Source organism: Bubalus bubalis, chromosome 5 (assembly GCF_019923935.1).
Source record: "Bubalus bubalis isolate 160015118507 breed Murrah chromosome 5, NDDB_SH_1, whole genome shotgun sequence".
Lineage (NCBI taxonomy): Eukaryota > Metazoa > Chordata > Mammalia > Artiodactyla > Bovidae > Bubalus > Bubalus bubalis.
The window spans coordinates 51,597-63,648 of NC_059161.1; the positions used below are offsets into that span (position 1 = coordinate 51,597).

General features: G+C 38.1%; 1 protein-coding gene across 1 annotated transcript; it reads left to right on the forward strand.

The window, feature by feature from the left end:
* The first annotated feature begins 1,748 nt into the window (after positions 1-1,748).
* Positions 1,749-3,846, forward strand: LOC102412180 (patched domain-containing protein 3-like). The gene has a single exon (XM_025285228.2). It carries the CDS (start codon positions 2,213-2,215, stop codon positions 3,755-3,757), a length of 1,545 nt encoding a protein of 514 aa, XP_025141013.2. The 5' UTR covers positions 1,749-2,212; the 3' UTR covers positions 3,758-3,846.
* Positions 3,847-12,052: the final 8,206 nt, after the last annotated feature.

A 12,052-nucleotide genomic window follows, 5' to 3' on the forward strand; every position in this document is an offset into this window, starting at 1 on the left:
AAACCAAAAGTGAGATAATTTGTCTTCTTATTAGATTAATGAATATTATAGCAAGATTGAAGGTTTGGAGAAGGTTCTATGCAAGTGAACTCTCTCATATTCTGCTGAGGGAGATTTGTAAATTGGCTCACTTTTAAGATATAACTTTGCAACAAATCAAAAGACTTAAAAATTTTAAATGGAATACCTTTGACCTGCCAACTCCACTTCTGGGAATTTGTCCTAGTTATTGGACGGGTTTTCACAAAATAAATAAGCATGTTCATTTTAGTGTGATTTAGAATAGGAAAAACCAAAAACAAGTTAATCCTATATCAACATGGGATTGGTCTGCTCAGATCACATTAAAGTTTTGGAATCCTATTCAGTCTTTCAAAAGAGGTAGATATAAAGTGTTAAATGAAAAATGCTGGTTATGAAACAAGATGTTTAAAACAGAGTGATATACAAATATGCATATATATTTGTATAGAGCAAATTCTGCATAGATAATACTTAAAAATTTAGCAAGGATTATCCTTGACAGGTAGAATTACAGTTGTTTAAAGGTTTTCTTTGTATTTGCCCGTACTTTCAGGATTTATTTTACAATAAGTATAAGAAGGCAAATATGTTTCTATTTTGGGTGGTAAGCAACTTGGAAGAATTAATAATTGGTTTCCTAGGGGAGATAGGAGAGGAACTGTGCACTGGATGTGTGCCTTCCTGGCACACACTCACGCTTACACACTCAGTGTTCCCACAGCCATAAGCAACTGACCTGTAGACAACTGATTTCATATCAACGTCTTCATATTATCTGTATATACATAGACGCGAGTGTAGGGGTGCATGTGTGTGGGGGGGCTGTGATTTCAGTAGCTCAAGAAATGTGTGAGGACAGTTTCTGAACCAAGTTCCATAAATAATAAAACCGGTTTTTAAATACCTGTTCCATATCAATGAGTTTATTTGTGGTCCTTAGTACTTCAGATTCTTGCCTTTCGTCCAGCTGAATGCAAGTGAAATCCAGACAGCTGGCTGCAGGGGACATGTCAGGATGCAGATGTGACAGACCACACAGCCTGTGCCGCTGCAGGCCTTCTGCCAGACCACACGCACAGAGCATCCCAATTAGAGGCAAAGTGCAATTCCAAGTACCTTCCCGTGTCATCCATGGAGAGGATCTTCCAAGGTTGATGTTAAAATCAATCAGCATTCAGTTCCAAGTATTGATTTTGTATCAATACACACAGAGACAGGTGTGTAAGAGTGAAAGCGTAGGAAGCTTGGGGGAGTGAGGTTTATCTGCAGCGTGCTTAGGCTGTCCTTGGAATCCCCTTTCTTCTCTGTGGTCCTCCTCTCCTAACCTTCAGTGACGACTTCAGAGTCCTCAAATGTTCTCCTGGCCTCTTTATTCCAAATCAGTCAGGAAACGTCACTGTGGAAAAGACTGGTTACTTTAGTATTCACTTAGTATGTAAAGGATTCTTAAGGTTCACTTTGGTACATGTTTCTGATCTCTAGAGTACCTGCATTTTACTGACATAATGCCTTAACCTGGGCAAGTGAAGCTTGAATGACAGCATCTGGGTGTCAGAACCAGACTAACAGAAAATGACATGTGTGTGTATATCTCTGTGTGTGTGTGTGTGTACATACCACATTGATCAGATCAGATCAGATCAGTCGCTCAGTCGTGTCCAACTCATTGCGACCCCATGAACCGCAGCACGCCAGGCCTCCCTGTCCATCACCGACTCCCAGAGTTCACTCAGACTCATGTCCATCGAGTCAGTGATGCCATCCAGCCATTTCATCCTCTGATAGCTAGGTGCTAGCTGGAGAACAGATAAATCCAGCTCATATTTTAAACAACAGGATGCTAACTCAGTATTAGTGCCTTAAAGTAAAATGGTTTATAAGAGAAAATGGTCTCTCAAATGTTCTGATGGAATCAGAGATGCATGGCTAATAATACCCAGTCAGCCAGGTTTCCTGACTCTTCACTGAAACACCCTGAATGAAGACTAGGAGTAGAGTGTACTGTGCTATGTGTACAAATCGCAGAGTTATTACAGAGCAAGGAGTGAAAAGTTGTGTTGTGGATTCAGAGGCAACCAGAGAAGGCATCAGAGAAAGCAGTATCCAAACACAGACTCCACAAGATCAGTGAGACCTTGAGAGACGGGCAAAGAAAACGGTTTGAGTTGATCTGGTTAATCTTTAATGGATGTTAAAAAGTATGAAGACTCTGTTTCTTTCTCTAACAGGTGTTGGGGTTGATGACATGTTTATCATGATTTCTGCCTGGCAGAAGACCAGCCTCACGGATAGCATAAGCGAGCGGATGTCCGATGTCTATTCAAAAGTGGCAGTGTCCATTACGATCACCACCGTGACCAATGTCCTGGCCTTCTATACAGGAATTATGACCTCTTTCAAGTCCGCACAATACTTTTGCATCTATACAGTAACAACCCTGCTCTTCTGTTATTTTTATAGCATCACCTGTTTTGGAGCATGTATGGCCCTGGATGGGAAAAGAGAAGTAGTCTGTCTGTGCTGGCTGAAGAAGCCAGAAACGCCTAACCAAAAATGTTCTTCATTAAAAAAGTCCTGCTGCCTCCCAGGTAATTCTCTCCAAGATGAATATAAAGCTGACATCCACCCAATGAATCTGTTCTTTAGAGACTATTTTGGTCCTTTTCTCACAAGCACCAAGTCCAAGATTTTTGTAGTGCTCCTATATGTTTCGTACATCATAACTAGTTTATATGGGTGTTTCCGAGTGCAGGAAGGTTTAGACCTCCGAAATTTGGCAAGTGACGACTCCTACATCACACCATATTTTAATGTAGAAGGAGAACATTTTTATACTTATGGTCCCAGGGTTATGGTAATCATTACTGAGGTTCTTGACTACTGGGATAAAGATGCTAGGCAAAAACTGGAAAAATGTCTGGCAGATTTTGAAAACAATGAGTATGTAGATGAAAACCTTACAGAGTTTTGGTTACGAGAATATGTAAAATATATGGAAAACCTCCGTCAAGATATAAATGATAAGACAGCGTTTCTAAGCAATATTCCCACTTTTTTAATGGAATTTCCACTTTTTTCATATGATATTAATATAACATCATCACAGGAAATCATTTGTTCCCGGGCCTTCGTTCAAACCATGGGTATTTCTTCTTCAACCAGTAAGAAGCTGATGTTGCTCCAGTTCCAAGACATGGCTGAGAAGTGTGAGGTTCCCCTGATGGTGTACAACTCGGCATTCATATATTTTGATCAGTTTTCTGCAATAGTAGAGAACACTGTGCGAAATGTGATTGTTACCTCCGCAGCTATGTTCATTGTTTCCTTATTATTAATTCCTCATCCCCTGTGTTCTTCGTGGGTAACTTTTGCTATTGCTTCTATGATTGTGGGCGTCACGGGTTTTATGGCCTTCTGGAATGTCAACCTTGACTCCATATCCATGATTAATCTTGTCATTTGTATAGGGTTTTCTTTTGACTTTTCTGCTCACATTTCCTATGCCTTTGTTTCCAGTTCAGAGCCCTTGGTAAACCGAAAAGCCATCGAGGCCCTGTATCTGCTGGGCTACCCCGTGTTACAGAGTGCAGTTTCAACAATAATAGGGGTGTGTGTCCTGTCTGCAGCTAAAGCATACATCTTCAGGACATTTTTCAAGATTATGTTTCTTGTGATGGTATTTGGAGCTGCTCATGGTCTAATTTTTATCCCAGTATTCTTAACCTTTTTTTGAAAGTTACTTTGAATCGGTCGGTCTGTCTGTTCAGTCCTCAGTCGTGTCCGACTCTTTGCGACCCCATGAATCGCAGCATGCCAGGCCTCTCTGTCCATCACCAACTCCCGGAGTTCACTCAAACTCACGTCCATTGAGTCAGTGATGCCATCCAGCCATCTCATCCTCTGTCATCCCCTTCTCCTCCTGCCCCCAATCCCTCCCAGGATCAGAGTCTTTTCCAATGAGTCAACTCTTCCCATGAGGTGGCCAAAGTATTGGAGTTTCAGCTTTAGCATCATTCCTTCCAAAGAAATCCCAGGGCTGATCTCCTTCAGAATGGATTTGTTGGATCTCCTTGCAGTCCAAGGGACTCTCAAGAGTCTTCTCCAACACCACAGTTCAAAAGCATCAATTCTTCGGTGCTCAGCTTTCTTCACAGTCCAACTCTCATATCCATACATGACTACTGGAAAAACCATAGCCTTTGAATAGCCACTAACAAATCAAAGACCAATTATAGAATTCCTGATTGGCCCAATCCAGTCTGATGAAAATGCACTATTAAGAATAGTCAATAAACTAAAAACAAAGGCATGTTTCCTTGGCTTATAAATACTGTTTTAAAATGTTATTTAAAATATCCTGAGAATAATTAATGTCTCACATTAAACTATTTTTACTAAATTAAGTGTTTTCATCTGTATTATGGTCTATACAATCAAGCATAACTTTCCAATTATTTGTACTTTTATTTCATCATTAGTAATTTATGCATGGAATTCAAATATTTTATGTATTATACTCAAAAATGAAATATTATTTTCATTGTACTTCTCATATGCATTATTGTGTAAAAGTGTAACTGGCTATTATTTATTCTTCTAGTCTGGGGTTTTTCTATGCATTTTCTTAATGGTGTATTTTGATGAACAGAAGTTTTTAAAGTTTTGGAATCAAATTTATCTCTTTTTTTTATGGTTAGTGTTTTCTGATAAATTTTTGCCTAATCCAAGATTGCAAAAAATCACCTATATTTTCTTCTCAAAGCTAATAGTTTTATATTTACATTTTATATCATATTACAGATGAATCACAGACCTGTGTTTGTGAGGAGTTGGGTAGAGGCTCTGTTTCTTCCCATTATAGCTATCCAGTTGTCCCAGTCTCCAGTGAAAAGACTGTCCTTTCACCAGAGGGACTAACTTGGCACCTCTGTCAGAGACCCAAGTGACAATTTATGTGTGGCTCTATTATCTGTTTTTCTGTAATAAAGTGGATACCACACTGTATCGATTACTGAAGCTTTATATTAATTATGGAAATTGGGTTAGGTAAGTTGTCCAGCATTTTCCCTCTTTTCCAAATTATTTTGGCTGTTATAGGTTCTTTGCATTTAGATACTAATTTTAGACTCACTTGTCCTTATATCCAAAAAAGAAAAAAAAAAACAGGTTTCTGGGATCATAATTGGGTCATGGTGAGTCTACAGATCAATTTGGGGAAAACAGATATATTAGCAATATGAAATCCTCCAATCTGTGAACATGGTTTGTCTCTTATTCCATGTTTTTCAGAAGTGTCTTATAGATATACATGGATTTACTTTCTAAACATAATCATTTTTTAGCACTGTAAATACTTTGAACCCCTTTTTCATTTTTTTTCACTAGTACATGAGAATACAATCGGTTTCAGTATACCTACCTTATTATGTGTAATCTTTTTAGGTTCACTTATTCATGTAGATTTTTATAGTTTTTTTAGTAGTTTTTAATCTATGCAGTATGTCAAGATCACATAAAGACCATTTTATTTCTCCCTACATAAACTTTTTCTCTTACCTTACTGCACAGGCTTAAAACGCCCAGGAAAATATAGGGCAGCATAGTGGCCCCGTTGCCTGCTGTCAGCTTCGTACGGAATGGAATCAGTGTTTCATCAAATATGATGATGGCCTGGAAGCTTTTCATCGCCATCTTCTGTCAGATTGTGGAAGCCCCTTTCTACTTCTAGTTTTCTGGCATGTTTTAACATGAATGGGTATTAAATTTTGTCAGATTCCTGTCAACTGAGATTATCATGTCTGTTTTTCTGTTGTAGTCTGTGGAATGTGACAACTTACACTGAATGATTTTTTTAAATGAACTTATATGGAATCATTTAATACTAACCTTGCATTCCTAGAGTAATTCACATTTGGTCATGGCATCTTCATATAGTGCCATTTTTGTTAATATTTTGTCAGTGATATTTGTTCCTGTGTTCATGAGGCATATTGGTCTACAATTCCTTTTTTTGTAATGCCTTTCTCAGGTCGTGGTATCAGGGTTATACTGCCCTCAGGAAACAAGCCAATAAATATTCTTCCTCTTCTGTTTTCTGAAATATATGCTGTATGGTTGACATCATTTTTTCATTTCTTATCAAATGTTTGGTAGAATTCACTAGTGAAGTCTTTGGGTGTGGAGTTTTTCTGAGAAGGGCTTTTATTTCAGATTCACTTTCTTTAACAAATAGAAGGCCATTAAAATGTTTTTTTTCTTCCTGGGTCAATTTTGGTGTGTTTGTTTTGTACGGAATTTGCCATTTTTCCAATTGGCTATAAATTTCCTTCTAGCTACTATTGTTAACTGTATCCACAAAAATTTTTTTATGAGAGATGTTCATTATCATTCATTCCAAAATAAGCTCCTATTTCCCTTGTGATTTCTTCTTTGACCATGAATTAAACAATACCTTTATTTTCTCTTCATTTTTGAAGAATAGTTTAAACAGATACAGATTTCTAAGTTGAGAAGACTTTTTTTCTTTCAGCACTTTAAAAATGTCATTGCATTGTCTTGACGCAATGCTGTTGAATTCAGTCTTCACTTTCACATTGATCTTCTCTATGGAATATGGCTTTTCCCCCTCTATATTCATTTAATATTTTGTATTACTGCTTTTCAGCAATTTAACTATGATGAGATTATATGTGTGTGTGTGTGTGTGTGTGTGTGTGTGTTTCTATTCCATCTTCTTAGATATCTTTAAGCACTTAGGACCAGTGGCCTGATATTTTCCATCATATTTGGAAATACTTTAGCCTTTATTTCTTCAAATGTTTTTCTGCCACATTGTCTCTCCCCTTTCCTTCAGTGACTTTAATTATAAATATGTTCTCATTATTTTCAGTTGTCATAAAATGATAATATTCCCCAAGATTGCATTTTATCATTAATAAATTGAAATTTATTGACACTTTCAAAAAACCCTTCTCTGTAGCCCGTATTTTGTTGAAAAAATTAACTCTTTCTACATATGTTGAGATTCCTGGTAAGCTCAGGAAAATTCTCAGTGAAGGTACATAATTATGCTTTTATGTATGGAAATGTTTAAATATTTTAGTCCAAATATTTTCATCATATCATTTTTATTTCATTAAGACTTGTTCTTAGACAAATATTTTATAACACAAAACTCAACCGTATTGTCTCCACTTCTAATTATCTTGAAATACTTTGCCAAACAAAACAGAGATGTCACAAAATAATAGGGCTTTTCAATTTCATTCTATTCGTTACAGAATGTAAATTTACCCCCAAATGGAAGCTCGTTCAAAACTTGTTCTCACGAGTTATGAAATTACAAACCACAGCTATGAAGGCTCAGTCAGGCACACTGCGCTCCTCTTACTTGATTTTGTCATTTTGCCCCTCACTTTCGCAGTGACAAATTCAATTACTTCCTGTTTATATACTGTGTTTTCAGGAATTCCATTCTGCTAAAGTCTTCAAAACTTTATGTTTCTATGGTGTTCCCTTCACTGAACATTTTGATTATTCACACTGATTTTGAAAAAATTGCAACAAAAAAGAGTAGAGGACTCTATTCAGAAACTAGTCACAGTTTTACAAACTAGCTCAATAACTTTGCAGGGCAACAGCTTGATTTTCAAAGCAGTTCCACAAAGAATCAAGCATTTGCAAACTCTATCTGATACTGGGCAGCTAAGAGAAACAGCTGTGTACTATCATGCCTGAATATTTTTAATTCATTCTCAATTGCCAAATATTTGTTGTTCAGTCACTTTAGATGTTTTATTAGCTCATCTCCTCCTCCTTCATGTATTCCTCCAGATGTAATCTTGGGTTATCCATTCACATTTACAGATGAAGCCTATTTTGCTTAATATAGGTCATTGATAAATTTCCTACACAATTGTGAATTCTGTCTCCAGCAGCCAAAACTGGTTCCTACTGTCATCCTGGTATATCACCTATTTTAAGTTTGTACTGGATGCCTTGTTTTAAATGAAGTCTTATTATTGAGAGATGAATTAAAATAAGCCTGGACTGGTTTGCTATACCTCTGCTTTTTATGTTCAGATTTTTCCAGGTCCAGTCTAGTGGTGCAGATGATGCAAGTGCACTGAATAGAATTTTCGCTTTAATGTGCAGTTAATCGTGAAAGTCGCCCACGGACATACCACCCCGTTCCCCATCCTTTACGAACATTATGTAACTAACATCTCCTGTTCATTGACAGTGGTGACAGTGGGCAGAGTGCTCACTGAACAGAATGAAGTGTGCTCAGACACGGGTGCTCAGGGAACGTTAGCTCCTCTCTGGATCCTGTATTGCTGAAGCCGTACTGGCCACTTCAATAAATAAACCCCAACCGTGTAGTGGCTCCTCACAGTGCGAGTCTAATTCTCACTCGTGTAACAGTCGCTGTTGGTGTTCCTGGTCAGTGAGTGGCTGTCTTGACCCCTGTAAATCAGGGACCCAGGTTCCTGCCAACTTCTGGTGCCACAATCCAAATGGCCTCTTCTGTTGCCTGCGTCCAGATGGCAGATGGGACAGAGAACTTCTTAAGGTCTTGGCCTACAGGTGACACACATCACCCCCACATACATTTTGTAGTGACTACTGGTCACATGGCCACACACGTAAGTCAAAGGAATTAGAAAATGCAGTCCTTGATTGGGCAGCCATATTTCTATTAAATTCTATATTACGGAAATGGGGCACAATTTTTGTTTGAAACAAGCATTCAATATTATTGATTCTTAAACTCTTTACTTTAAAATAAGTTTCCAGATGGATCAATATTTAAGTGTAAAAAAGTAGATAATTATAATCTCAGAAATAAAAAGATCTGTCTGCTGTGACACAAAGTCCTGAATCCATTGGGGGAAAAAAAAAAAAAAGCATTAGTTGATTCAATCACAAACTTAAGCCATAGCAACTAGAAAAAAAGAGGTTAGACAAGGGAGCCCTCAACACACAGGAAAAAGTCAAGAATAAAATTGTAACTGTCCAAAAAAGGAAATCAATAAAAGATGTAGGATTGTAGTTTCTACATCCCAAAGAGACATATGGTTAGTCTAAGCAACAAGTTAAAAGAATTAAATCAGAATAAGATACCGATGGCGTGAATCACTTTAATGGCCTTCTGAGATAGGCTGCAGCAAAACAGAACACCATACACTATTTTTGAGGGTGTAAATTGATACAACCTCTATAGATTTTAATTTTCAATAGTTCTAAAAATTTTAATGAGGATATCCTTTGACATACTAAGTCCCTTTCTAAAAAAAAATCTCACAAATACTGTTCTTATGTTCTAAGTAAAGACACTGATTCACTTAACACTGCTTATACCAGCAAAACACTAAACAACCTACAGATCTGTCAACAGTTGTTCAGTTGCTCAGTCATGTCTGACTCTTTGTGACCCCATGGACTGCAGCATGCCAGGCTTCCCTGTCCTTCACCATCTCCTTGAGTTTGTTCAGATTCATGTCTATCGAGTCAGTGATGCCATCCAACCATCTCATCGTCTGTTGTTCCCTTTTCCTCCTGCTTTCAATCTGTCCCAGCATCAGGGTCTTTTCCAATGAGTTGGTTCTTCATATTAGGTAGCCAAAGTATTGGAGCTTCAGCTTCAGCAGGGTTATGGTTAATTTATGTTTCAGCCATACACTGGAAAATTATAAAGCAATTCAAAAGAATAAGATAAATCTACATACAGAAGTCTACATACAGATGTTAGGATCCTTTGACATATTTGGTGAAAAATGTATTCTGCATACTGAGGTAGTGCAGCAATATTTATGAAAAGGATATACTTGCATATATTTTGATATACCTGCAAATGCAAAGAACACAGTTTGTAATGATAAGCACCCACTTTTTAAATTTATGTAGAAGAGGAACGAGACAGAATGAAGTTTAGTTACTGTCCAACTATCTGAAGGCTTCTTCTGCAGTTTTGTTTTGTTTTGTTTTGTTTTGTTTTGTTTTGTTTGAGCGCAGAGTGCCCCATTTCTATTTCCACCCTGAACTCCTTTCAGGGGTGTTGAAGCTCAGCAGCTTCAGTGGCCGTGATTCAGTCTTTGTAGAGGTGGATGGCAGAGCCCCTTCAGCGTCATTAATCTGACCACAGTTTGGGGGCACTGCAGAACCATTTTGTCACACACTTGGTAATGTGAAGGACAACACTTTTTTTAATTTTTTAAAAATTTAAACGACACGGGAACCTATGCAATCTTGGCCCAACAAGGTACAATAGTCAAGTCTGGGGAGCAAGCTAAATGTAGAAATTACAGATGAATAGAAACAGAAGACCGGGTACATGTACACAATGCAATGTTTCTCAACAATAAGGAAGTAGGAAATAATGCCAAGTTCCGACCACAGGAAATAAAGTGGAGACGATCATTCCAAGTGAAGTAACGGAGACAGAGAGAGACACGCATCATGTGATATTACCTCTAGGTGTAACCTAAAAATAGATACAAATGAAGTTCTTTCACAAAGAAACACAGCCTAACAGATTTAGAAAAGAAACTTCCGGTCACCAAGAAAATTAAGTTGCATTAGACTGAAAAGGAAAAAAAGCCCCACAAGATTGTGATTCACCTATATACTCCAGTTCAAATCATAGGGCAAAAACAGAAAAATATGGAACAAGAAATGCTGGTTCTATTCCCTTCAGGCCACAGTGACCTGGGCTGGTGTCCCATCCCTGGAGTCTGAATGGCTTGGACACCAAGGCTGAGCGTACTGGGGCTGAGGGAGCCAGAAGCAGGTGGCAGGCAGTGTCCCCCCAAGGTGGACCTGGGGTGCCTGCTGCCCTCTGCAGAGCCCCCAACCTTCAGAAACAAGTGAGGGAAATTAGGTGTTTGGAATTAACATATACACAGAAATATATATCAGATGATCAAAAAGTAACTAGTGAATAGCATAGGAAAGTTGATGAACACACTGTAATAATCACCTATACGTGAAAATGAACCCAAAGAGAATAGATAAACATCTATGCATAACTGAATCATGTATCTACACAACTGAAACAAACACATCAGAAATCAACAATATCCCAACATAAAATAACAAGGAGATTACGGGGGGGGGGGGGGGTGGGGGGGGAGTGTGGGAAAGGCAGGACATGGAGACGTGCTGCCCCCTCGTGGCCTTTTAATTTACCAACACCGTGAAAAGCAGCGCTGCGGGGCATTTAATGCACAAGGGTCAAAGACACCTGCCTTCAAGAAACATCCTAGGTGTCACTGAAAAAACATTCAAAACAAGGCAGGCATTCAAGTGGCCAATTTCAAGAAGTAAGTTTAACTCACACCCTTTAAAAGAATCACATGAAAAGAGGTCCACATCACTAAATATTACAGACACGCAAATCAAAACTACAATAAGGTATTTCCTCACATGGTTCACAACGACCATTGTCCAAAAGCTGACAAACAATAAACGCTGGAGAAGGTGTGGAAAGAAGGGAGCCCTCCCACACTGTTAGTGAAAAGGTAGGTTAGTAGCAGCCACCATGAAGAACAGTGTGCAGGTTTTTTAAGAAATGGTCATGAGAATGAAATTAGAATACTGCCTAACAGCATACAGAAAAATAAACTCCAAATAGATTAAGGACCTAAATCAAAGGACAGAAAATATGGAACTCTTAAGGGAAAAAGCAGAACACACTTTGACATAAAATGCAGCAAGTTTTCGTTTGACCCACCTCTTAGAATCATGAAAAATAAAACAAAAATAAATAAATGGGACCTCATCACCAATAAAATGCAAAAAATGCAAAAAAGCAAAATGGTTGTCTGAGGAGGCCTTACAAATAGCTGTGAAAAGAAGAGAAGCAAAAAGCAAAGGAGAAAAGGAACGATACACCCATTTGAATGCAGAGTTCCAAAGAACAGCAAGGAGAGATAAGAAAGGCTCGCTCAGTGATCAGTGCAAAGAAATAGAGGAAAGCAATAGAACAGGAAAGACTAGAGATCTCTTGAAGAAAATTAGAGATACCAAG

Excerpts from the sequence above, each read along its gene's own strand:
- LOC102412180 (XM_025285228.2), top strand. The coding sequence starts at position 2,213 with ATGTTAAAAAGTATGAAGACTCTGTTTCTTTCTCTAACAGGTGTTGGG.